Source organism: Cardiocondyla obscurior, linkage group LG29 (genome assembly GCF_019399895.1).
Source record: "Cardiocondyla obscurior isolate alpha-2009 linkage group LG29, Cobs3.1, whole genome shotgun sequence".
Lineage (NCBI taxonomy): Eukaryota > Metazoa > Arthropoda > Insecta > Hymenoptera > Formicidae > Cardiocondyla > Cardiocondyla obscurior.
Window position 1 is genome coordinate 915,422 of NC_091892.1, and position 24,934 is coordinate 940,355.

At 46.7% G+C, this 24,934-nt stretch overlaps 1 protein-coding gene across 6 annotated transcripts in view; it reads left to right on the forward strand.

Moving 5' to 3' along the window:
* The window catches only part of Imp (IGF-II mRNA-binding protein), a 77,336-nt gene that overhangs the window by 16,231 nt on the left and 36,171 nt on the right, over positions 1-24,934 (forward strand). For 2 of the 6 annotated variants that reach the window (XM_070673608.1, XM_070673609.1), the window contains exons 2-3: positions 3,457-3,520; positions 13,227-13,283. In XM_070673608.1, coding sequence (XP_070529709.1) covers positions 3,457-3,520; positions 13,227-13,283 — 121 coding nt within the window. Of the gene's footprint in view, positions 1-3,456; positions 3,521-13,226; positions 13,284-18,031; positions 19,028-24,934 lie in introns of those variants that run through there. The other 4 variants (XM_070673610.1, XM_070673611.1, XM_070673612.1 and 1 more) reach the window with 2 other exon arrangements.

A 24,934-nucleotide genomic window follows, 5' to 3' on the forward strand; every position in this document is an offset into this window, starting at 1 on the left:
GGAGAGAGCGCCTGCTAACCTACTACTCTCCTGCCCGCGCTCTCGCCTCGTTCACCGCATATACATACACCGGCTCTCGGCTCGGCTATGAAACCCGCTTCCAGACCCGGACCCCGGAGAGTTTAGAAGCTCTACGAAACGAGGGCCCCGGCGCTCCGTCTCGCTCCCGTCTTCCCGGCCCTTCCTCGTTCCTTCTTTCACTCGTCGTCTCGTACTCTGCGATCCCCTTGCGCCCGCTCGCTACCTTTCACGGTCTCGTTTTCACTCGCTCTTTCAACCCGGCTCCTCCGTCCTTCTCTCTTTCTCCCCGTGCAATTCTCCTTCCCTCGCCTTCATCTCCCCGTGGCCCTTCTACGAATACCCGTCTGCCCTCTTCACGTCGTCACTACCACGTGTAACTCGCCCCTTCTGTGTAGTGTTTCTTCTCGGTTCCTCTCTCGTTCTCTCGCTTCAGCGTCAGCGCCCGCTTTCTCCGTCTCCCTTTTCCTCGCTTTCTCTCCCTTTTCTGCCGCTCTTTTTCATCTACTCTAACACAACACGCGCATCGAGGAAAGAGGAAAGACGAGAGAGAAAGAGGGTGTGCACATTTTGGAGGGAGTAGTACCATCTAGCATAGCAACTGCTGTTTCTGCATTTCTTCGCAGCGCGCCCCATGAGAGATGCCGGTATATTTTAAGCGTATAACGGGTGTCCTGTCGCCGAAACGAAGCGCCAGAGCTTTCCCGGAAGCTCGCATACGTTCGCGAACCAGTAGAACTACCGATACGATTCTTATCGTCGAAGGCACCCTCTTGCGCTTATTCCATGCCTCGATTTAATTCTTAACTCAAACACGTATGCAGGCCAGAAAATAATTTTTTTTTACATAAAATTATTTATGCAAAATTATTAATAAACGAGAAATATAAAATATTAATTGCATTGTAGGAATAAAAATTTTTTTAAGTCAGAATTAATAACTACAATAATATATCGTATACTCAGAGACTTGAAATGGACAGTAAATTAATATTAATTATATATATATTTTTTTAAAGAAAGTATTAAGATGCTAAGAGAGAAATTAATTTTATTTACAAAATTCTTGACGAACATGGTCCGGTATGGCGATCGGTAGACCCGTAACCCTTAATTGCTCTCGCTCGATTCCGGCGCGCTACTCGTCACCGAACGGCCACCGAAAATTTCTTACCCCGCCACGGATCGGGCTATCTGTTAGTAGCATTGTTAGCGCTGTTGTTATACCCGTATTGTACCGTCATTGCCGTCGCGTTTTGTTGTACGGAGGCGCTTCTCGAGCCCCACTTTGGCGAGTGTAATGGCAAAGTTAACCCCGCCGGTGCAATCTCGTCCCATCTTTACGGCTCGTGAAATCGGGCGTAAAATGCGCGGCGTATTTAACGCGGCATAAGAATCGAATTAAAGCCTCGTCAGGACGTACCCCGTGCTCTGCGCCTCTCATTCTCTCGCCACCGAATTGGCTTTCGCATGAAACCTGTTGGCTACGCGGTCGAGCACACTCGTCTATATAGGTACACTTACGAATATTATTACTGACGGGGCAGAGCTCGCGCGAAGGGGAGAGACCTGACACGAGACTACTAAGTAGCCATTTAGATGGCCACTCCTTTCCTCTCGTCCGTACGGCGCTCTTTATCTCGCCGTCGTACGAATGACTGTGAAGAAGAGAGACACGCGTACATGCCATTTTTTTTTCTCTCTCTCTCTTTTTTTTTCCTGCCTCTCGCGCATTCTCCTTATTTCGTTTCATATTCGTACTTCTAATTCATTCGCATTCTGAAGCCGGCTCGTCCAGCCAACGATGTATGCATACCCCTCATTGTGCCGAGCGTAGCGTCTAATAGAATCTACGCGAACGAGTTCGCCACTTGACCCACGCCGTTACACCGCGCGTGGAGAATCTAGCCTCGATAAACGGTGTTTTAAAGCTGTACCGCTCGAAGTCGAGCGTGGCCGCGGCCGGAATTATTATCGGCGCGGATCAGCCGAATGTAGGAAATAGCCGGCCCCGATCGAAAACGAGATGCAGCATCTCAATTAAATCTGGAAACGTTCGTCGCTTTAACGGTGGTTAAACGATGCTTTGTGGGTGCCGGTAATTAATTGCACCAGTTACGTATAATTGACGAGATGACGAAGAAGCGTAGTTATGAGTGAAGTCCGATTACGGCGAGCTGCTCGCGGGCCGATTAACATCTAAATGAGCGCGATCGCGAGAGTCGGCGTCGGCACCTCAACGGATCCGCTTAACGAGCCTCGCTGCGACCGTTCGCCGCGAGAATGATTCGCGAATTCTATTCTTCTCGCGATTCGCGCGGTGTGGAACCGGTCATGGGAAATTAGATGGGCTTGACCGGTAAACGACACCTGGCACGTAGAAAACGAAAGGAAATACTCGGCGTGCCATATATACACGCCGCTCTATTATCTACCTTCTCCTTTTCTCTTCCTCCTTTTTTTTTTCTTTTTTTTTTCTTCTCTCTCTGTCTCTCTCTCTTCCTTTTCGCGTCTTCTTCTCCCTCCCCGGGCTTCACTTTCCTTCTCCCTCTCGTCTCTATCTTCTCCCGTTCGCCTTCCCTTGTCGCGAGCTACGAAATGTCAGTTCACATAACCTTTTGATCCTGATTAGAATATGAGTGAGGTGTAGCCCGTGGTGATAGCTTTCGTTCGGGTTAATGCCGGGCCGCGATTTCTGCGCCGTTACCGCACACGTGTGCGCACCGGAATCCGGAAGCGACCACGCGGAACCGGTGCGGTGTCCGGCCGCGTGTGTTTTTCCATGGGAAAAGTCTCCCGTCTCGTCTCGTTTCTTACCCCGGGGTCAGAGGTCGGGGCTCAAACAGGTTGTACGCTGACCCATTGATCCAATTCTGCCGTTCGACTTGAGACGCATGAGAAAATCGCGATGGAATATCGACTTTTTCGTCGAACCACATTGCCATTAGAAAATCTAGGCTCGATCGAACACGGAATACCAAGGGAGACAGAGTTAGAGCGAACGTTTGCCTAATACAGGCTGCTTTTTTTTTTTTTTTTTTAATATGAAACCGCGCGACGTCGTTAAGTTCGCACTCTCGCGCGGGCTCGTTAAAAATTTTATACCTCGGTTTAATCTCTCGAATTAGAGCGAATTAAATTTTTTTTAAAGCTGAGGGTTTACGTTAAAGGGAAAGATTATTAATAGAATAAATTGCCGCTGTTGGATAACCGCGGATTTTTTTACGCCACGACAATGAAATAACCGTTAACTTTCGTCGGTCCGGCCTCTAGTGTGCGTGAATAGATGAAAGGACACCCTTAACAATAACAAGGCCTGGACCGCGAGATTGGTAATCGCTCTATTTACTGACCGCGCTGTTGTGTGTTACGTGTCCATGAATTTCGTGCGCCTCTTTAGAGCACATCTAAAAACCAGCTCCTTCGTTTTTGTTACAGGATACACCTATCTCGGATCCTCGCTCGTTGTGGAACCGTCTGTAGCCAGCGCAGGAAAGAAACGGTGAGTTACGACAATTTCTCTATTAAAATTGCGACGAAAGGCGTGTAGCTTCTAGTCACGTTGAGAGAGAAAGATTTTTCTTTTTTTTATATTTATTTATTTATTTATTTAATTTAATTTTTTCTTTTAAACGGAGAGACGAAAAATCCTCAGTTTTATTTTAAACTTTGTCGACAATCGACGAAACGAATATTATCTCATTGTCTTGTAATTTATTTAAGAGAGCCGAGCGTTTAGCGTCGGGATTATCTTGACCGGTGGTTGAGCGGTAATGAGAAATTTTGATTGCACGCGTCGACCGTTTAGAAACGCCGCACGCAAAAGGAAGCCGATCTCGCGTCCCGCGCCCGCATTTCGTACCCGGTCGTATTAATAAAGCCACTAGGAAACCGGCCGGCTGCCGCCGCGTCGGCCCTTAACTGATTGCCGTAAATTCGCGCGATGCAGGAAGCGGCCTGGACCGTCCCACCGCAATTCCTTACGTATTAAACCCGCGATTCGGCACCGAGTAAATTATTCAGCCGTCATTTCCGGCGTCTCCCCGCGCTTACGTCGCTGGTAAGCGTGTCTCTTCCCGCGCATATATCGCATTTAATTTTTTCTCCCCTCGTTTGGTCTTTATCTCCTCTCTCTCTTTCTCTTCGCCTCTCGTTTTGCGCCGCGTTTCGCGGGCCGCGCGCGCGGAACATCAAAAGGTTCGTTAACCCGTGCACGCGGGCGATCGCAGGAGAGATCGGGCGCTCGCGTAATACCGCGCGTAACAAGGTGCGTAATTGGCCGCACGCGAGTAAATGCGCGCGTGTGCGCCATGCACAAGAGTTTGAGAACTCGTGCCCGAACGTGCCCGGGCAAAAATCGCCGTGGATTAAATCGCATCGTCGCGGAGAAGCGCATTCCCGCCGGCGTTCACACTCGCTTCGAGATTTAAAGAGGGATCCCGCCCCCGCAGTCTTTGCCCAAAAGTTTGTCGCGGCTAATTAACAGAAAGGAAAACGCTAATCAGCTTTTACTACACGAGATCAGCCACTCTACTATTTCTTTCTTCAAAGTCTATTTTTTTTTTCTTTTTTCTTTTTTTCTATTTTTTTTTTTGAATCACATAGATTTGTATTATTAATAGTCGATGATAAAAACAAGAGTGAATAATTTATTTTATAATTCTCGTCTCGTCAACGTGAATGCGGATAAGGCGTTAAATTTGGTGCGGTTTGTCGTAAATCATTGAGGCGTATCAGAATGTCTCGCCCGAGCTCGGTCGAATTGGATTGCATGAGTGATATGACTCGAGAATTCGGATACGCAATTTTTAATGCTGTTGAAGTTTGCTCAAGTCTTTCCAGCGGTTTGTAAAAATTAATCTTGCATAAACGCTGAACTGATGATGATCCCAGAGATATTTAGCCGGGCTCGATTGTCAGCTTAATATTCGAACAGTTATGCCAGCACCGTGGCACTGCTCCGAAACGTAGATAGCATTGTGTGTTCGTTTTATCGTGCATGAAATATACTTAGAGCGTTATTTACACTCTTCACTGTTCTCTTCACATGCTCACGTGCACATGGATCGATGGTACGTATCTACATTATAAATAGCAGCACGGTTTCATATACGTCGTCGATAACGAAGCGCCAAGAATCATGATACCATCATCAATCCGATATCGTAAAGCGGCCGGCACTTTCGTCTGCCATAAATCGTAAATTTTCATACCACGCGCGATAGATCGCTTGTTTGACAAGCCGATATAATAGCGATAATCAGATATAAGCCGCTGTTTATCATCGAACATTTCTCGTACACGTAGCCGTAACTTGCATCGTTATTAGCGTAACTAACGTGTAATATATATAACCCCGTAATAAATTTGCATTAAAAGCTTGAAATTTATATTTTAAGACGCTTTCGACGTAATACTATTAAATCTGAAATATTGATACAAAGCTTTTAATAATTAAAAAAAATATTTTTTATTAATAACTTTAAATAACGCAATTTATATTTTGCGCTCAAATAAATATAAAAAAAAAAGAAAAAATTAAAACCCAGAGGTATTTGTTTGCACAATCGTGTCTATCCCATTTAACGTAACTAAAATAAAAACGCACAGTGGCGAGTTTCTAAAAAGTTTCCAAAGTTGTCGTCGCGACAAAAAAAAAGAAAAAAATTAAGACCCTTCCTTTCTCAATAAACAATGATTCGATGCCGGAAGGATTAACCTAAATACTCGGCGCGACGCGTTTTTGCGTGGCGCAGTTTTGGGAGCCTCTGCGCAGCGCGAGAAGCAGCCTCTTTCGTCGACGATGAGGCGAGCAATTCGGGGGGCGAAAGAAAAAAGAAAAAAAGAAAGAAAAAAAAAAAAAATTGTGGCACCTGCCACTTCTGCTCGCGAGCTACGAGAGAGCTCAGGCCGTTCGCTGCGCTCGTGCCACAACTGCAATCTGTTATTTCACCATCCCCTGGACTCACTCTCGCGCGCGCGCTCGCTTTCCGTTTCTTATCCCGTACCTTCATCCCTTACGCACCGATACCCGGGCCGCCTCCTCCGTCTCCTTCTTCGCTACGTGAATCGCTCGGAGCAACCTTATCGATGTCTCGGGGACGTGCCGCCGCATAAACCGAGAATTTCGTCGCCCGGCCAAATCAATACCCGACCAAAGAGATAACGGCAATTAAAGAGCGCTGCGACGGATTACTTTGTCGGATAACAGAGTGATTTAGTTTTTCTGATACGTCTATCGAGTGCGTAATATCGATACACAACTGAATTCTAAAAGGCATTTGTTTAATTTTTTTTTTATTAAACTTTTTTTTTATTATAAAAAAATATTGAAGATACAGTATTATTTAGTTTATCGGCATCTTAGGATAATTGTTTTTATTAAAATTAGATAAAACGTTCCGTGTTGTATATCAGGGTTTGACAAATGTGTCGTAGAATATTTTAATTCAACTGTCAGCGTGACAGTTCTGTAGTGAGATGAGAAACGTGTATTTTTTAATTATTCAAAGATTAGACGTGATTATCTCGGGGCATGCATCGCGCTCGTACCTTTTTTTCGCATGCCGACCCGTTTGAACAATCATTGCCAGTATTATAAATATATATTATATGTATATACGAGTGTAAATTAAATTCTACTATTGCCATTGTCGCGCCGCCCGCATTTTAATATGAAAAGCGGAGATAACGCAACGATCTTCGCACGATCGTTTCGCGATCGTTATTACTACGCGCCGTGGGAGATCGTTATTCAAGGATGGACGGAGCGGATGCCCGGCGAGGGAAGAGAAGTTTATTATACACTCTATAGAAAGGGACGGAGACAGGGAAACGGGTATCACTTCCGAGTTGTCTTCTGCAATAGGTCGAAGACGCGGCTTCCAGCGGCGAGCTCGCTCGCCGTTTTTTGATGTTTAGGAGCCGATGCATGGCTAAACATTCATTTCCATATAAGCCGATATGTTTCAAATGTAAAGCGACGTCCGCGCGCACCGGAGAGGTGGAGAAAGAAAGGACGAGGTGGATGAACGAGGGCCGGTGCGGGGGGGAAACGCAGGGGGGAGGGGTAAGAGGGGGTGAAAAAGGAGAGAGAGAGAGAGAGAGAGAGGAGGAAGAACCGCGTAGAAGCGGCGAACTGGTACGAGCGGAAACTAGTTTAAGCCCGCGGGTTGTCTTCCCAACCCTCGGTCGAGCCCTCGACAATGCCCTCCATGGGATCCACCGTGCTCCCAATTCCTTCACTTTAACTGCCTCTACCCCGCCGTCGATTCTCCCTCTCTCTCCCGTTCTCCCTTACGCCCGTAAGTAGCCCCCGCGAGTGTGAGAACCGACCGGAAAATGCCTTACCCCGTGACACAAACGCGCGCGCACCAACTTCTGCTCTGCCTTTGATCTCTGCGCGTAAATTCAAAAGCGATTGAGAAAACTTTAAAGCAATTACTTGCGTGGAAAAAAAAAGAAAAAAAAGAAAAATCCTAGCGTCACGGCGCGTCGTTGGTAAAAATTTATTTATCGCGAAGAACACAGGCCATTGTTCGCTCGAGGAATTCTTCGGTTATAACCGAAGTATACTTCACGTATATACAGTTGATCGAATATGAACAGCCGATTCTTTTCGTCGATTATTTTACGGTAGAGAAAGTACAAGGTTTTAGAATTAAATATAATATATTTACAAGTGTCGTTACGTCGAAATTTCGTCGTAGTAAAATTAGATACTTTATCGCGTCTCCTTTATTCCCCTCCGTAATAACCGTATACACATATCGAACGTGACAACTACTTGTCAGCGACGTAATTGCCTAATTTCCTTCTTTATCGAGAAAGTGTCCTTCGAGAAAATCGCGTGACCGCTCGAGGAAAAAAAAAAAAAGGTCGTCAAAAACGTGTCCGCCGGTCACATTTGCGGCCCCGTTAGCGCATTGTTGTTGACAACCGCACGTTACGATTCCCCGGCTTGGCGCGTGGAATCGTTCGCAGGTATTATTTGCCCGCATATGCCAGACGAAAGCGCGACCGCAAGGCTCACCCCCGTGCACCGGCCGCGAGAAAGCACGTTCCACTTTGCGGTGCATTTGTGCACGTGCAGCGTGCATTATTCCGTCTTTGCGTGCGATACTCATTCACTGCGCCAGACAGCGGCCAGCCGGAATTACGTACGAGCGATCGACAGCTTGAAAACATATAACGAAACTATTACAGTAGGTACGTCCGCAGGATACGGTGTTCTTTTTTTTTTTTTTTTTTTTTTTTTTATATCACGCCGGCAGTTTCGCCGATACGGCGATAATACGGGTGGGCAGTTTAATCGATTGCCGCAGCATCGGCAAGCTTACAAATTGCCGGTACGCTTAGAAAGCGATATCGTGCGAACGAGTTGTTATCCGACTAGCAGGCTGTTTCGGCTCTTCTTCATTTATTTCCTGTTTATCAGAATTATACTAATTTTGTTACCGCGTGGTTTTGCAATTTTTCAAAACTTCCTCAAGAGGACGTATTCTTCTTCTCGCAAATTGCGCCGATGAATAAGGATTTAGAAATATATATGTATAATTTGTCCAGCGGGTATGTCGTTGTAACATCTTGTACCAGTTAATTCTGTTTGTCAATCCACCTTGAATAGGGTGCACCACGGTGTATTCCACTGCAGGCGACATTGCATCTGAAAGCTTTTAAAAGAGTCGTTCGAGCATATACCGGTCGTCAGCTTGATGACCGAAAGCACGTGCGCGCCGCTTGCATTTCCGCATAACTCCGCGCGCGCTTACCACTGCACTTTTCTCATTTACATGACAAGGCCGCTGCACCTCGCGGCGTATGAGGTCCGACGCAGGTTGCACGATATGTATACATTCACCGGGAGAAATAGGAGGGGCGGGCGGGGGAGAGAGAGAGAGAAAAGGGGTAGCGGCCCCCTGCGGCCGGTGCAGTCCGGTAAGCAGCCCGAATGCACTTTGCACGATGCACCCTGGGCACTCGAGGCAGCGCACGTCGTGCGACTCTCCACCTCCTGCTATAAATTCGGCCGCGAACATGTTCGCGAAATAAAAAAGAAAAGAAGAAAAAAAGAAAAAAAAAAGAAAAGGAAAGGGACGCCGGTCGTCCCGAGGCGCATCTCTCGCCCTCTTTACGGTGCATCTCGGTCGATTTCTCTTGTTCCTTTCATCCTTCCCACCCTTTTTTTGTCTCTCTCTTCCTACCGTTCCTCCCTCTTTTTCTCGCGTGAATCGTTGCACTCGGCGCGTGCCGATCTCGTGCCCTCTCTGCCTGATGTATATCCCCTCCTTCGCCGTGCATTTAATTCCATTGCTTCTTTCTCGTCCTTCTCCACCCCTTTCTTCGACCCACCCCAACTCCTCGCCAGCCGGCTCCAAGTGACTAAAGTGCATCCTGCATGCACTTGTTGCACTGATGCACACAGCCGGCTCCTCTTTACTAATCTCTCTCACTTTTTTTTTTTTCTTTTCCCTTTTTTAATCGACTGTAAGTTTCTTAATCTGCTTTAGTGCTTCTAATTTTGCCACCGCTCTCTGTTATTTTCATCCGCAAACGATTTTTAATTATCTAATCAGTTTAACATTTATCTCTTATTACTCTTTATATCGCAAAATAATTTATTTCTTTTTTTTTTTTCTTTACTCGTTGTGTCAAATAATTTTAATTAAAAAAAAATGTACATTATCACGTTGAGAATTAATTATATCGTGCTTTGTTGGTTATTTAAAGTTACGAAATCAGAAAGATGGAGAATAACTTTTCGAATTTTTTAGAATATTATATAGGAATAATAGGAATAATTTAATTCCATTAAATTTTTAATGTAAAAAAATTAAGAAACAATAAGAAATATTTCTTTTATTGTACTTTAAATTAATACAACGCGGTCTCTCCGTATATCTCCCGGAAGATTGAGACAAATCAAGATTTTGAAACAACCGCACACATGATCCTAACCGAAATTTACGCTTGTGGACTTGTTTTTTTTTTTTCTTCTTCTTTTCTTCTATCGTGAAAGGAAATCATTTCTTTCTTCTTTGTCTCCTCCCTCAGCGTGCAAGGAGCAATGCCGGGGTCTTGTCACGATAAAGCGAAAGTAAAACGATACGCGCGGTGCCGCCCGGTAGGATCTCCTCTTCCAACGTGTTTGCTCAAGGTATATCTTCCTACGAGCCTCGAGGGACGATGTCCCGATGAGAGGTGGAGCTCTCCGTCAGAAAGAGGGCTCCGCGCATGCAGCTGCGTCCACACGCACGCCGTTAGCACGAGCTTATCTCGTCGCGCTTTCGTAAGCGAGGCATCGCCCGCGACGCCTAACGAATCGCCAATTACGCGCGTAATTAATCAGGATCGTGATTCCGACCGACGACTCGGAAAGGTTACGATACGCGAACGCACGACTTACACTGTCGTGTAAATTTTTTGCCCGCGCGTTATTTTTTTTGCCGGAGTAGGCACGATTTGGTAATAGATAAAGCAATCGATCGCGCAACAATTAAAATCCGCACGGAGATTAAATTAATAAAACGTTACGGAATTTTATGTATATATTTCTATGCGGTCAGAAATTTATTGCCGGTTGAACAATCTTTTTTTATTCGAGAGAACGTTTTAAAGCAATTATCTAAGTTTTTGAATAATATCTTTAACAGCGTGATCGCAGATATAATGTTAACTGAATGCAAAAACGTGGCGTGTGCATCGTGGAGGCACCTTTAAAACGTAACACCAGCAGTTTCGATCCGAATTATCGATCGGATGCTTCGGGGCGCAATGTAATTTTCGCTCCTAAGTAAGGCGCGATCAGCGAAAACGCGATTATCGTCGTCGAGGCCCTAAGAAGTAGGTGTGAAGCGAGGTTTGAAGATCCGCTTCTCCGAGACACTTAATAATTCTTTCGCCCTGACGATAACGAACTTGCCGCGGATGAGTTTGCGAGTCTCCATTAATGGGTGAATTAAAGTGTGCAACGTTCATAGAATCCGTTGAACCCAATGTAAATTCGTGTATTAAAAAAAAAAAAAAAAAAAAAAAAAGAAAACGGAAAAATTAACTACTTATCCGCTAAATTTAATTTACATTACAGCTTTTAATGAATTAAATAACGTGCGTGGCAAAAATTTAATTTCAATGTTAACGGTGTATTAAAATGATCCTCGCTGCTTTTTAAACAAATTGAAAATAATTTCACGGGTGGGCAATAATTGTAAACGTAGAAATTTCTCTTTTTTTCAAATTTTTTTATTGAGATCTCTTAATGACATTAATGTTAGTACAGTCAATTATATTTTATTCTTGCACATGCTCTTTCCAATCTTTCGTATCTGTCTCAAATTTAATAAGTACAAGCTGCACGTGCCTCGGACTGAACAGTCGTTTTATGCGATAAATCCTTTTTGTTTGGAAACGCGACGATGACCGCGCGTATCTTCTTCATTAATAATTAATAATAACGCGAGCGTGGTGCGTCCCGCGAAGGGGAAGTAGGGAGATAACGGCGAAAAATCTTAATTACAGATTTGCGTTGCATAATGCTTCGTCGTGACGTCGGCCGTTTTTTTCTCTCGTCTCGGCCCGCCGTGAAGAAGCGGAGGCGGTTACCCCGCTTATCGATCTGTTATCAGAACCCCGGATCGAGGCCCCGTGTCCGGTCACGGGTGGACGTCGGATTTTATGGATACGCGTGGTACGCACGATCCGCAGGTGTAAAAGGGTCCCGCTTAATTATTCCGAAATGAAGGCACGCTGACGTGCAATAATTGTCATGCACCTCTCCCACCTCTCCCTCCCTCTTTATTCCCCGGATTTATGCTGCCCTTTGTAGTCGGTCGAGCACTTTTGTGGACTTCCCGATCGTTCCGCCTTAACGCGGTCGTAAAACTCGCCGAACGGTCGCCGAAGTAACGATCCGCGATTTCTCGAGCTCAGCTGCCCGCGAGGGAATCTCCTTAAATTCGCCCCACGATGGAACGAAATTTCATTTCTGACGCGACTCAATATTATTACCAAGATTGCATCGAGCGCATGTCTCTTGACATACAAGTTCATTATATGCGTTTAAGTACGGCGGGATGTTTTTTTTTTTTTTCTTTTCTTCTTTTTTTTCTCTCCATCAAAGTAATGTTATCGCGAACCACTTACCTTTAATGCTCTTTTACATAATCAACGCGCTTTATATTTATTTTATTTATTTGTCTTAAATTAGAAAAATGTTCATCCGCTTATTTAATACATTGCATGGAAAATAATTGACACATATATTTAGATCTTTAACAATACAGACGTAAATGCTCTCGTAAAGAAAAAACGCGCGTTGTACAATTCTACACAGTTTATTAGTACGCCAGTGTTCACAAGTTGAAAAATGATAACGCGAACAGGCCTCTCGGTGAATTAAAATTTCGCGCCGCGGATAATACTCGCGCAACAAGGGCAATATATTTTTTTCTTTTTTTTTATTAACGGCGTTGCTTCTTAATTACCGTGACCGGCGTAAAAGAAGAGGCCCTGAAGGAGTTAGGCCTCCGAAATATGCACGGATCACGGAAGACGACGACGACGTCGCTGCACCTGGCCGAAATAGCCAGGCCAGATGCGTATCTCGAATGGTGCAGTTATTATTAATTCTCCCTATTTTTTTTTTCTTTCTCTCTCTCACTTTCTATCCCTTTGCCATCGTCACTACCGCCACCGCCGCCGCCGCCGTCAAATACACCGCAATTAATATGCACGTCGCGAGAGGCGGTTAATTGGAGAAGCGAGCGAGGCTTTTTTTTTCCCCCCTTCGTCGCGAAACTCAGCGTGACTCTGCCAACTTCATCCTCGCGCGAGATCCACCAACTTGATGTTTATTTAGGTAAATTATATCGCCACTTCCCGACGCGTATCTCGCGGCCGAGGAGGAAGAAAAATGACCCGGGTGGACGCGCCAATTAATTATTTCAATCATCACTCCGTAAAGTAATTAAATTTGATAGTTTCGCACGAACGTCGTGATTAATAACGCGTTCCTCGGACGCGGTATATTTTATCTCGCGGTATTAACCGCGGGACGTTTGTCGCTTATCCGTGGGCGCGCAAACAATAAGGGGAAGAAAAAAAAAGTAACGCGGGAAACGCGATTATCCTCATCCTTCCCAGCCTCATTTCTAATCCCTCAGGTCCTTACATCCCTGCGTATCCTATAGAATGTCTTTTCCTGCTTGCAGGGGTAGCGGCACCGCCCTACCAGAATCTCCGGTCGTCCAGGTCCGCAACGGATGGAGGTGAGTGATTTTTCTGCCCTCTTTCCCGCTCGGCTTACCTTCCTTACACCATTTCTCTGGCTCTTCTATTCTCTCGTTCGCATGTGCGAGAAAAAAAAAAAATAAAACGCGGAGATAACTCAGCATAATTAACAGTAACGGTTGCCGTAGCTTATGACGCTAATTAACTTGCAGTACTTTCCCCTTTTGATCGAAAATAACACGCAAACGTTAAACTAATACTATTATTATGTATTAATTTACACTTCAGGACATTAAATTAATTTTTTTCTTTTTTTTTTCCGGAAAGAGATTTTTTTTTTTATATACAGTGAAATATTCAACACGTCTCGAAGAAATTTTTAATTGATATTTGAGTTGCAAAGAGTAACAAAAACTTTGGGAAGGATGTAGGATCGATCTTCGAAGTTCGTTAGAATAATGAGAAAAGATACGCTTTACGAAGCACGTAGCGTTCGAATTTCTGGTGCGAAAATTTTCCAAGGATGCGTAGCCGCTATTGATTCTGGGAGCTGTGTCGCCTTCACGCACCCTCGCCGTCTTTCTCTCTTCTCTGCTCGTGGCACGTCGCTCGTTGCCTTTTCCTCAACTCCTCCCTCGGCATATTTCTCCCTTATCCCTCTATCGCTATCTCCTTTCATCCCTCGAGCCGCTCGTCCTCCCTAGAGCGGCCTTCATCGCCGAAATATCCCGATCGTTCCTCCGCGTCGTACTTATGCCGATCACGTTGAAGGGGTTAAAACTACCCCCTCAATACTCCGTCCGCTTCCGCGTTCGTTACGAAGATAAGGTTTCGTTCAGTATCATGAAATCACGCGAAGACCGCATCGATTCATCGGAAATCTAACGACCGATGCTTAATAAAACAGCTCTTGGGGGTGTTTAAGCGTTAAAATTGGTACTTCTACAATAAATATTTATTTAATTTCTTGTTTTATACTTTTTTAATTAAAGCTTATAAAATTTATAACAATTAAGCAGGTAGCTTTAGGAAACACGAAAAGTTTTCGCGAAACAAGCACGTAAATTCTTTTTTTTTTTTTCTTTCTTTTTTAAACAGAAATATCTCGCGCGTACCCAAAATCAAAACCCGGCGCCTATCGTTCAGAAAATAATCATCTGCGATCTCAATGCGTTTTTGCGCGGGCAATCGCGTGCCGCGGGGAGTTTCTCCTCAACGAATTCGTAGAAGACAGAACGGAACGTTATGTGTAGAAACCGCGCGCGCGGGCGCGCAAAGCAGAATGCTTCCCTTTCATTTACATCCGCCGGACGATCGGCCTTGAGCGGACCTGTCGAAATCGAAGAGTCCTGCTGAAGGCCAGCCCCGAAATCCATTAATTTTTATGCGCCCGGAAACCATTTGCCGATCCCACGCGCACTTGAGCCGCACGCTCCATCGATAGCGGTATTTACGAGCCATGCAACTATTAATTATCTTTAAACTGAACTTTACCTGAACCTATCCCAACTCCGTTCCAATTACCGTCGGAAACAAAGGAGCCGATATGCACTTCTCGGTAACGAAAGTAGAGATATTTTACTTGTCACTACGGCGTTCGCGCTGACTTTCGGCGCGGTCTTTATTTTATTTTCGCACGCTCTCGCGCGATGAACGGTCGGGCTCCAAGGACCACGTTACGTCCGCGATTTGTAGCCGTTATTGCGTATCTCGTACGCGATCTCGTCACGGTCGTGCCGGCAAAAGATTCCGCGGCGCGTGGCCGCAGATTTCCGAAGTAAGGCCGAAATAGAAAGAAGTAACAAACGGCGAAAGACGCTTGTTTCCTGGGACCCATCGTGGATTCACGCTCGGCCGAGGGGATAATCGATTGGCCATTCAGCGGAATTAGTTGATCGGGACAAGGTGGTCAATATATGTTGCGGCTCATGGTACAGAAATGCGCGCCAACACGTAGTACAGACTTAGAGACAAGGTAGACACAAAGGATATTAAAAAAAAAAAAGAAAAAGAAAAGAAAGAAAAAAGTGTCTTCTTTGTTTTTCTTCTCTTCTATCTCCTCCATCTTCTTCTTTAAACTCGCTTCAAGCCGGGCTTGAAACGCTCCTCGCTGGGGGGACACACATAATCGTATCGTTAACCGTTATTCGTCGGATTTGTTACGTTGCTCGGACAAGCAAACACAATTTGGAAGATGAAAGATTATTAAGGGAGAAATGCCATCGCAGGCGACGTCGCCGGTTATTCGCCGTCCCGGTCGAAGAGCTTCTCGAGGTGGAACGTAACGACGTTGTCGTCGCCGCAAAAACTACCGAAAGTATCCGGGGAGAGAAACCTCGCCCGGAGATCGCCTCTGGATGCGCCGCACCGTGAATAATAAATTTCACTTCAAGGATAACACCCTCGTCATTGACGAAGATAATGACCGGCGGATTGCAGGAACGACAGGAGTGCCCGTCGACCTGCACCCATATACCTGCGGGCGCTCACAAAAGAGAGGACGAGTCCTTCCTTTCCTCTACCTGGACGAACAAAGAGACCTCGTAACGGAATCAACCCTTGGCGAGCCGATAATCCCGCCGAGCAGTCGCGCAGTTCTGCCGATTTTCGCAGGCAACGAAAAACGCCGCCGGGGAGAGCTTGCCCCGCCGGTTGCCGTGCAATAACAGCAATTCCGGCGTTAATGAATCGAACATCCATTTCGGAAAACAATGGGTGACAGTGCTTCAAGTCGCCCGGCGAAGCTGCTCGCGAGCGGCGACCCCTCCCCTCCGGCAGGGGGTCGCAAGATTGGCGAAGGGCTCTTCAGCAGTCGACGATCAAAGAGCGTGACATCGCGCTCCCCGCGAGATTCGGCAAATCGAAATTCAGATTGCCATTGTGCGGGAGGAGAAGAGAGATAGAGAAAGAGAGAGTCTGGAACAGCATGCGGCGAAACGGAGCAAAGACGAAGAGACGACTCTAAGGTTTCAACCAGACGCGATTTTTGGGCTCAGCGTCGAGGATTTAGCGAGACACTCGAGGGATCTCGACGTTCACATCAGCGACGCGTTAATTATTATTGAAAATTTTTGTATCCGGCGCTAAAGTTCGTCAGCGGCGTTCTTTAAAACGCAATGTTAAAACTTCGTTGGACATTCGATTTTTTTTAGCAGCGAGACGAGCGTCGCGGCAGCATTTTATTAATTACAGCTTCTGTCGGGAATTAACGCTTCGAACGGAAGCTCGAATCTTATTGTTAGTATTCGTCAAGTGTCCACCAAGCGGCGCTTCCACTCGCCGGTCAATGACGCGCGTCTTCTATCTACGCACTATCCGGCGCGTATCGACCCCGATTGCTCCGGCAAGCCGTCGGCGTTTCACCTCGAGTTGTCGCCGTCTAACCGCGGGTCATCCCACTCGTTCGTACGTGGAAATACACGAGAAGTAACATCCGGTCGGGCCGAGATCGTCCCAGCCTCGGCAAAAAGCCTCGAGGTACGTTTAATAAATTCGGTGGTTAATTCAACGACGAAGTCACCCCGCTTGCGCCGATTGCGAACCGATCGTGAAAACTTGGACACGGTGGAGGGAAACGCGCGGGCTGCTCACGCTTTTCCGAGAGTGGAAAGAGAAAGGCGGGAGAGGGAGGGAGAACCATCAGCGTGGAGGCGATAGTGTGTACATACTTGCCTCACGCACGCGTCGTAAACCGCCTCCTCCGCGAACGGTAGAGGGGAATAGACGCCGGGGCGCGTAAAGGGGAAGCTGGACCAACGGTGGGGGCATCGGCGCAATATTAGGTGGAAGTAGATTGGGCGCGGCCTACGTCGGGAACCGCGCGCGCACAGCGCGTGTTATAAAAATATAATGTTAACGTTAACCTCGCGCTCCTACCCGCGGCCCGGTCCTCGTCCGGTATTCGCGGCCGCGCCGAATTAGCAGCGTGTTCTCCGATTACTGCGGCACCCCCTTCTCCCCCTCCCGGTGTGACCGAGCACATGTGTAACGTGTGCGTTCCGGCGAGCGGCGTTTCGCTCCGCGTTCATTGATCGCCGCGATCGAATCTCGTTCCGAGCGAGAGACGGAGAGGAAAGAAGAAAAAAAAAGAAGAAAAAAAAAAGGGAAAAGAAAAGATAAAGAAAAACCGAGAAGTGGGGGAGGCGAGAGAGGGACACCCCCACGAAATCCAGCAGCGTCACTGACAAGCCGGCGGTGTCAACCGGCGGATACCACCGGAGCGTAATCGGCGTGAGCCAGAGCCGAGAGAGCTTGGCGGTCTCGATCCCGCGCGCGCGCCACCACCGATTGATCCACGTGCGTGGCAGTGAGAAAAGCCGCGCGTGCCTACGTGTGTGCATCCGGCGCGATCCGCCCGTCATTGTCGGGTCCGGCGATCGGGAACCGGCGCGGAGAGAATCGTCCCGGGCCAATCGCATTCGGGCCCGGTCTACGACGCTCGGTTGGTAAAAAAACCGCGAGCGGCTGCGATACGTCGAGGGGATTCCAACATCGGCCCAGAAACGACGTAGAGGTGGAGGAGAGAAGGAGAGAGCGAGGGAGAGGCGCGGTGAGAGAGAGAGAGCGAGAGAGAGACACCCGAAGTCGGGCCGCTCCGCGGTAGAGAGGGTAGCGCCTGAAGAGAGAAAGACGCAGGAAGCGGACGCCGCCGCGGCGCGGCCGCGGGAAAGAGAGACAGAGGGACGCAGATAGAGTGCCGAAGGGTAGGGAGGGGACGGCTCTCGCTCAGAAGGCTAGGTATCGGGAGACGACGGGGAAAGCTAGTGCTTCACCACCCGCACGAGTTTCCCTTGGACATTCGTCCGAAGCAATTCGCGGCGTGTTTTCTTCCCTCTCCGAGTGCGAGTGAACCAAGTTGGACGGTGCCCGTCGTCGGTAGTTGTTGTCGCTCGTTATCATCACCATCGTCGCCTGTTCGCCGTCGCCGTTCATCGTCATCGTCGTCCTCTCTGCTTCACCGTCGTCGTCGTTCGTCGTCGACCTGCCGGAGTCATCGTATCGCCCGTGACGTAAACCGCGTCGTCACAGAGTCCGCTCGAAGAAGGTGGGAAGCAGCGTGCTCGCAGGAGGGAGCAAAACGCGGGACGGAAGTCGGAAGAGAGCCAAAGTGAGGAAAGCAAGAGGGAGAGAGAGTGCGAGGAAGTGCGTGCGTCGTAATCGCCGAGAGTGGAGAAGGAGGAGCGGGAGAGATTTCGAACATCCCGAAATCGTTCGCCGGGACATCGCGCGCGCCGCCACGACCACGTAGACGTCGTGCCCGCTCCTCATTCCGGAGCGAGTCTCACGGAGGAGCGTAAGGGCGAGAGTGCACCCGGTATCCCTCTTTTTTTTTTTTTTTCTTTCTTTCCACGCTCGTATTTCCGCCCTCTTTCCCCCGCATCTTACGGCGGCGCGGAAGATCAGCCAGTGTTTTTAGTGCCAGTATTTAAAGTCTACCTCAGTCGGCGGCTTGCGGCCGATAAAGCAGTTTAGCAGAAGCGTATTTAACGGCAAGAGAGCGAGAAATTAATAAATACATGTATATATATAGACATTAAATATATATTATATATATACGTATAAAAATATATATGTATATATCACATATATATGTTTATATATACATATATAAAAAGAGACACGGGTGAGGACGCGTAATCGTTACAGTTTGTGCGGGAGTTGCGTTTCTCGCGGCAGAGACCGAAGTTATTGTCGCAAGCATGGATAAGTTCTCGGAAGGTGGTGTACTGCAGAAGGAGATGGAGCGTCTGGAGATCGAGGAAAAGAACGGTGATAGTCCAAGGTAACAATCATGAGCCATACGTTACTTCTTGCCTCGCTCACCAACAGGTGTTAAATTCGAGCGGTCTTAAGACTATATTTTATTGGCCGGTCGCGTCGCGGCTTTTCTCGGTAGTAAAATTAATAATTATTATCCGCATCTCCCGAGAGAATCACGTTCTCGAAATTATTCTTCTTCCGCCCCGCGCTGCTCCGCGCGAATTTGAATTCACTCGGATATTATCGCGAATACTTTCCTGGCATTTTACAATCATCTCTCGATCGCGTAGATCCAGATATTTCCATCGTATATGTATACCAACAACATTGCAAACTCGCGAAGGAACGCGGCTCGAAAGGGTAATAACACAAACATGATATAGTACTGGAGGTCGTTCAAGACCGAGTAGTCGTTTCAATTAAAAGTAGCCGAGAATTTTCTCAATAACAGATGTAGAATATTATATTCGTTGATCGACGTGCGAAACTCCGGCGCGATTCCCATGAAAGTGTGCGAAAAATTCCGATCGGCCCCGGTCGGAGATTAACGAGGAAAATTTTTGTAAAGCTAAATCAAAATGAGGAGTAACGCGAATCGACGCGAAAATTCGACCACGTTTCCGCTTAGCCGATCGTGTCAAAGTGGCGATTATTTGCAAATTTACTTTTTACGATGCGCGTGTTATGTAATATGTTGAAATGAATTACGAACATCAGTCACTTCCGCTTTTGTCGAATAAACTTCTCGTTTCTGTTGAGATTTCCAACAGCCATGAACGGTATCTTCTAACTTACTTGCGAAAAATAAAATATAAAATATAGTATAAAGAGAAATCGAGATAATTTAACAAGTAAACCGATAAATTATTCATTAAATAAATATACGTGCAATATAAAAAAAAAAAAAAAAAAAAAAAAAACAGATTTGTATAATTTAAAATATTAATTAATAATTCTTTCGTATTAATCACTTTTTGCTAATTTATAAAAAAAATCGCCTCTGTCGTATAAATAGCTAATCGCGCGCTTTTAGGCATTTGTATATCGACCGTTCTCATTTCGGTACCTATACTTAGTTCAATCGAAGAGCCCGATCAAATACCAAGCGCGAAAGTCGCCTCGTACGATGCTTTCGCTCGCGCGTTTTGAATATGCGCCGATATACGACGATATACCTGCCGATTCACGCGTCGCGGGACAAATATAATAAGCGCGCGGGCGACGGGGAAATCGGTCCCCGCGATTACCGTCTCGACCAAGTCGAGCGTTGCCTAATCTCACGGCCAGCCGAAAATTGCGGATCGCAGAGTCAACAACCTCGCCGATAAATATCGGCGATAACGTAAATCAAATTACGCACGCACGCACTCCGTGCGCGAGTGTTGCCACAACGTTCGATATTACGCCCGTTCGCCGCTCGCATGCCTGCACGCCGGCATTCGCCGCCGAACGATCGCGCTCGGGCCACGAGTGACGGGCAGATAAAACCCGAGGTTTCCATATTACCGAACGCGATACGGGCAATCAGTGGTCGCGGTAGCGCCGCGCGAGCCCACGTGATTTACGTGGCCTGCAGCCGGAGCCAGTTAAATATCATTTAAAGCCCATAAAAGAATTGATGCTGGAATTAATGAGAGTCGCGGAGCCATTAAACGAACGCCACCGAACAGGAATTGCTGCTTGATGACGTTGCTTGAATTGAGTCTGTCGTGCGATCTACGCTGAGAAAGAAAAAAAAAAAAAAAAGAGAAAAAGGAATCCGGTTACTTTCCGGACTTAGTCGCGTTATAATATAAGTATTTATTAATTTATTATTTGTCGTTGAGATGGTTGTGAAATTATGTCTGGTTCTCTTAAAGGGACCGGGGATTTTTCTCTCGGTATATCGTTGCTAAGCTAATTTTGTTATTATATTTATTTTATATATTTTAAATCGTTATAATTGCCGGAAGTATTTATCATTGAAAGGACCGATGCAGTGGCACCGGAAAAACTTCTCCGTATTTGCGAAGACGTTGACAATGATTCATGTAGTTTACGTTAAATCACTCAACAAACTCGTTAAAAATAGTCCGTCTTATAATGTGTTATTTTATGCGACAGAGGCATGTTGATTCTCATTTTTGTTTCGATTTTCTGAAAAAAAAAACAATTTTTTTTTTTTAATTAAAATAATACAGGTGAATTTTCTGTAATTTTCGCAACGAGATCGTTAATAACTACGAATTGAAGAGCGAGCAATGCCGAGTAGATAAATTTTCTCGCACTTTTCGCGGTCGGAAAAAATGTTGAAGTCGCACAGGAAGGTTAGTACTTAAAATTTATAACTCGCACAACGGCCTCATTGTTTGTCGCGGTAAGAATTTACCGAAAATGGCGGCGATAGAACGCGAAGGGGGACGGTATCGCGTACGTGACTTCAAGAATGACACCCCGTAAAACGAAAACGCAGCGTGACTCATTCGAGAAGGTGGGATAATAAAGAACAGGGACGCGGCAGGACTTTCTACTGCCATAAACGGAATAAACTCGCGTATCTGCTTACATTCGGATCGCACACGTACTAATTTTTCCGTCACATCATTCCGCCCGGTCAAAAGTCGGTTTCCTTTGCGTGAAAATTTCGAAGTCTTATAATGTACAGCACCACAACTCGAACTTTTAAAACGATCATTACGAAGTTCACTTAAAAAATTCTTCGAGAGATAAGAAAAAGATATTTTTAACATAATTAACTTAATTACACTTATATTTGCTAAAATTGTATTGAACATTTGTTTATATAAGATTTGGCAAATCACTCGGAGGTGAAAATTATCACGCGAGATATGATATCGAAGAGAATAACTTGCTTATTTTTTTTTTATGAAGTTTAAAAGAAAAAGAAAGAGCCGCATGTGTGATTTCTGGCGGCGCCCATGCGCACCCACGTGGAGAACTCGCATCAGGTACACCCTGTGCGTGAGCGCGCCCGCGTAACACGCACAAATTATGGCCAGAAATAGTGCACCATATCGCGCACGAACTGCGACGCGCTGCTTAAAAATAACGTGGAGAAATAGACCATATATGAACGGCGGCGGGTTTATTATGGCGAAGTCCGCACCGGAAACTGACGTTAAATAAATAGGCGGAAAGACCGAGGGCAAAGGTAGAAAGAAAGCGGTCTCGCACGGCGTTCCGTCTTCGAAAACGTCCCGGCTCGGAAGAATTTCGTGAAACAATTCGGCGGTTGAAAAATCGCAAACTATCAGCGGGCCGCGAGTCGTTTTCACCGCGTGTAGCGAAACCGACGACGTGTCGCCGACTACGATATTTTTCTAAGTGTGCCCGCTTGCGTAATTTTCCATTACGTAAACGCGTGACGACACGCGGAGTTACGTCGCAAATTCTTCTTTCACTTCGTAAAAAAATTAAAAAAAAAATAAAAAAAAATAAAAAAAAGAGAGAAAAAAATAAATAAATGGAAAAGCGCGAGTCCAGGTTTCTGAGATGCGAGCGTGTCGCGACTTGGGTCCAAAAATACAATACAAAGAATTACGAGCGGAATGAAAAGTACAAACGGGTCCCGTCTTTCGTGCGCCTCGGTAAGCGGCAGACATTAGCGACACGAGCGAATAATTTAATTCTTCGAGCACACACGAGTCCAGTATTTCATAACGCCGATTGTCGGGCGATTAAAATAGAAATTGTCGTGAATGTCGGACAAACTTTCCCTTCCGTTACCGCCCGCGGTGCTCTTGCTCCCATTTCTTTTCTCTCTCTCTCTTCCTCTCTTTCGTTCTTTTTTTTCTTTTTTCGTGAAAGAATCCATTTCACTTTCGTCGGCGGAGTCGCGGGCCGCAGGTCGGAAAAAAGGGAAGCTTTAAAGGCGACCGCGCGCGACTTAAACGCCCAGTGAGAAAATGCCGCCGCGGTCGATGTAACCCCGCCGGTTTCGTTTTTCTCCGCCAATTAAAGGCGCGAGACGGATACAACGACGCGGTTCCAGCCGAAACTTTCCACGCTGGTGTCCCCGCGCGCCTCGTCCCCTCCGCTTCTAAATCTCCTAATAGCGATCGTCATCATCGCACTCGTCACCTCGCACGCATACACGCGCTCTTCTCGCGTCCACATTACCGCGCTCTTTATGCCAAACAAACAAAACCGCCTCCAGACGATCGCGATTGGCGCTAAATGCGCATTAAAAGAAAAAAAAAAAAAAAATCATAGATAGCCTCGGTGATTCTCCGGCCAAAGCGTCCCACGAGGCGCATCTTCGTAAATGCGCTCCTATTAAATTCCTTCGAGAAACGCCTTGGAATTCGAACAATAATTATGCTCCTTCTAAAGTACGTTCTTTCGATGACTCTACTAGAATTCAAGACGAGCTGACAGCCGACGATCGTCGAGGATCTTGCCGCAACTCGAGGCGAATAAATGAGCCCGCGCGGGGTAACCACAGGGCACAGTCCCAAAGTAACGCGAGATGTGGTGTTGAAATTTGATGAAGAGACGATCGCACGCGATCGCGCCGGGTTCTCACGCGACGATTCATTAAAGGAGCCGCTCGGAAGCTCCGTGCAAGTATTTCTGCGCTTTTCGTCGGGACCAGAAAGCGCGCTCGGGTTATTCTTCACGTTTCAAAGGATAAAAGATGGGAAAGTTTCGCGCCACCGCGGCCCCGTTTATCTCGAACGTACGCGAGGGAGGAGAAGTCTCCCCCGAAAATCGAGTCGTCGCTTCGCAGTTTTCGCGGCTGAGTAAAAATTTCAGGAGAGATTCCCCGAGAAGAGTTTCTCGTCTCGTAAAGGCTGGTTACGCGAAGGGCGAGAGATCGCGTGCAAAAATCGCGGGGATGGATCCCGAACAATCGCGCCGCCGCTCAATAACGACAAATAATGACGGATAACCGTAATAAAGTTAAGTGGGCAGAGGAGGAGGCTCGCGCGGGTGGGTGAGGGCCGGCGGGACGAATTACGGCGGAGGCGGCTACGTGGCGGAACAACGTGCGTGACTTTAATTTAAGAGCGGACCTCTGCCCGGATACGGCAGATCTCGGCGACGCGGTCGTCCTCCGAGAGATTGCGAGTAATAGAAATGTAAATGGCGAACGGGCGATTCCGAGAAATGGGAACGGCGGCCCCCGGAGTTCGCGAGGCGGCCGAGAAGCCGCCTTTTTCGTACTTTCACGGCGCGAGGGAACGCCGTCGAGAACGCTATTATTCGAGTTACGTCGCGGGGCCGCCATCTTCTGCTCGCGCGACCGGGTCTAGGAGATACAGCGGATGCGCCTATCTCGATTAGAGGGAGAGAGAAAGCGAGGCCGGGAGTACGAGCGTTTAATCTAACGCGCTAATATAAATAACCGCGTTTAATTAGCGCGAGAGCGGATCGAAAGAAGACGGCCGCGAAAGTAGCCGCCTTATCATCGATTCTTCGAAGTCCCCCGAGTATCAACGACCGAAGTACGTCACGTAGAACGGCATCGGGCCAGGCTCCGGATAGAGGCCTTCTCCGCGTTGTTCGTGGCTCTATCTTTCAGTGAAAACGTACATCGCGCCTTTTTTCGCGTCGGTAACGCAGACACCTGCGGCCGCCGCACTTGCGGAAAATTCATCCCGTTTCGAAAACTGACCGATTATAATTTTGAGATCGCCGTAAATTGCGCAGCAACAATCTTCGTGCGATCGTCGCGGATCGCTCGATCGACTCCTACGTTTAGATATCAAAATCGGTATCGATGCGGGAAATACATTTAGCGCAAAGCACAAAAGCTGCACGGTGCAAATTCGTAGCGATTAAATTAATTAGATGAACAATTTCTAGGGTATCTTGGCCAAACTTTTTATTAAATAAAGATTCTGTTATCTATCCAACTGTTGAATGTGCTAAAAAAAATCTGCCAATATTTTTGTATAATCGAAAAAGTAAATAGTAATAAATTAAT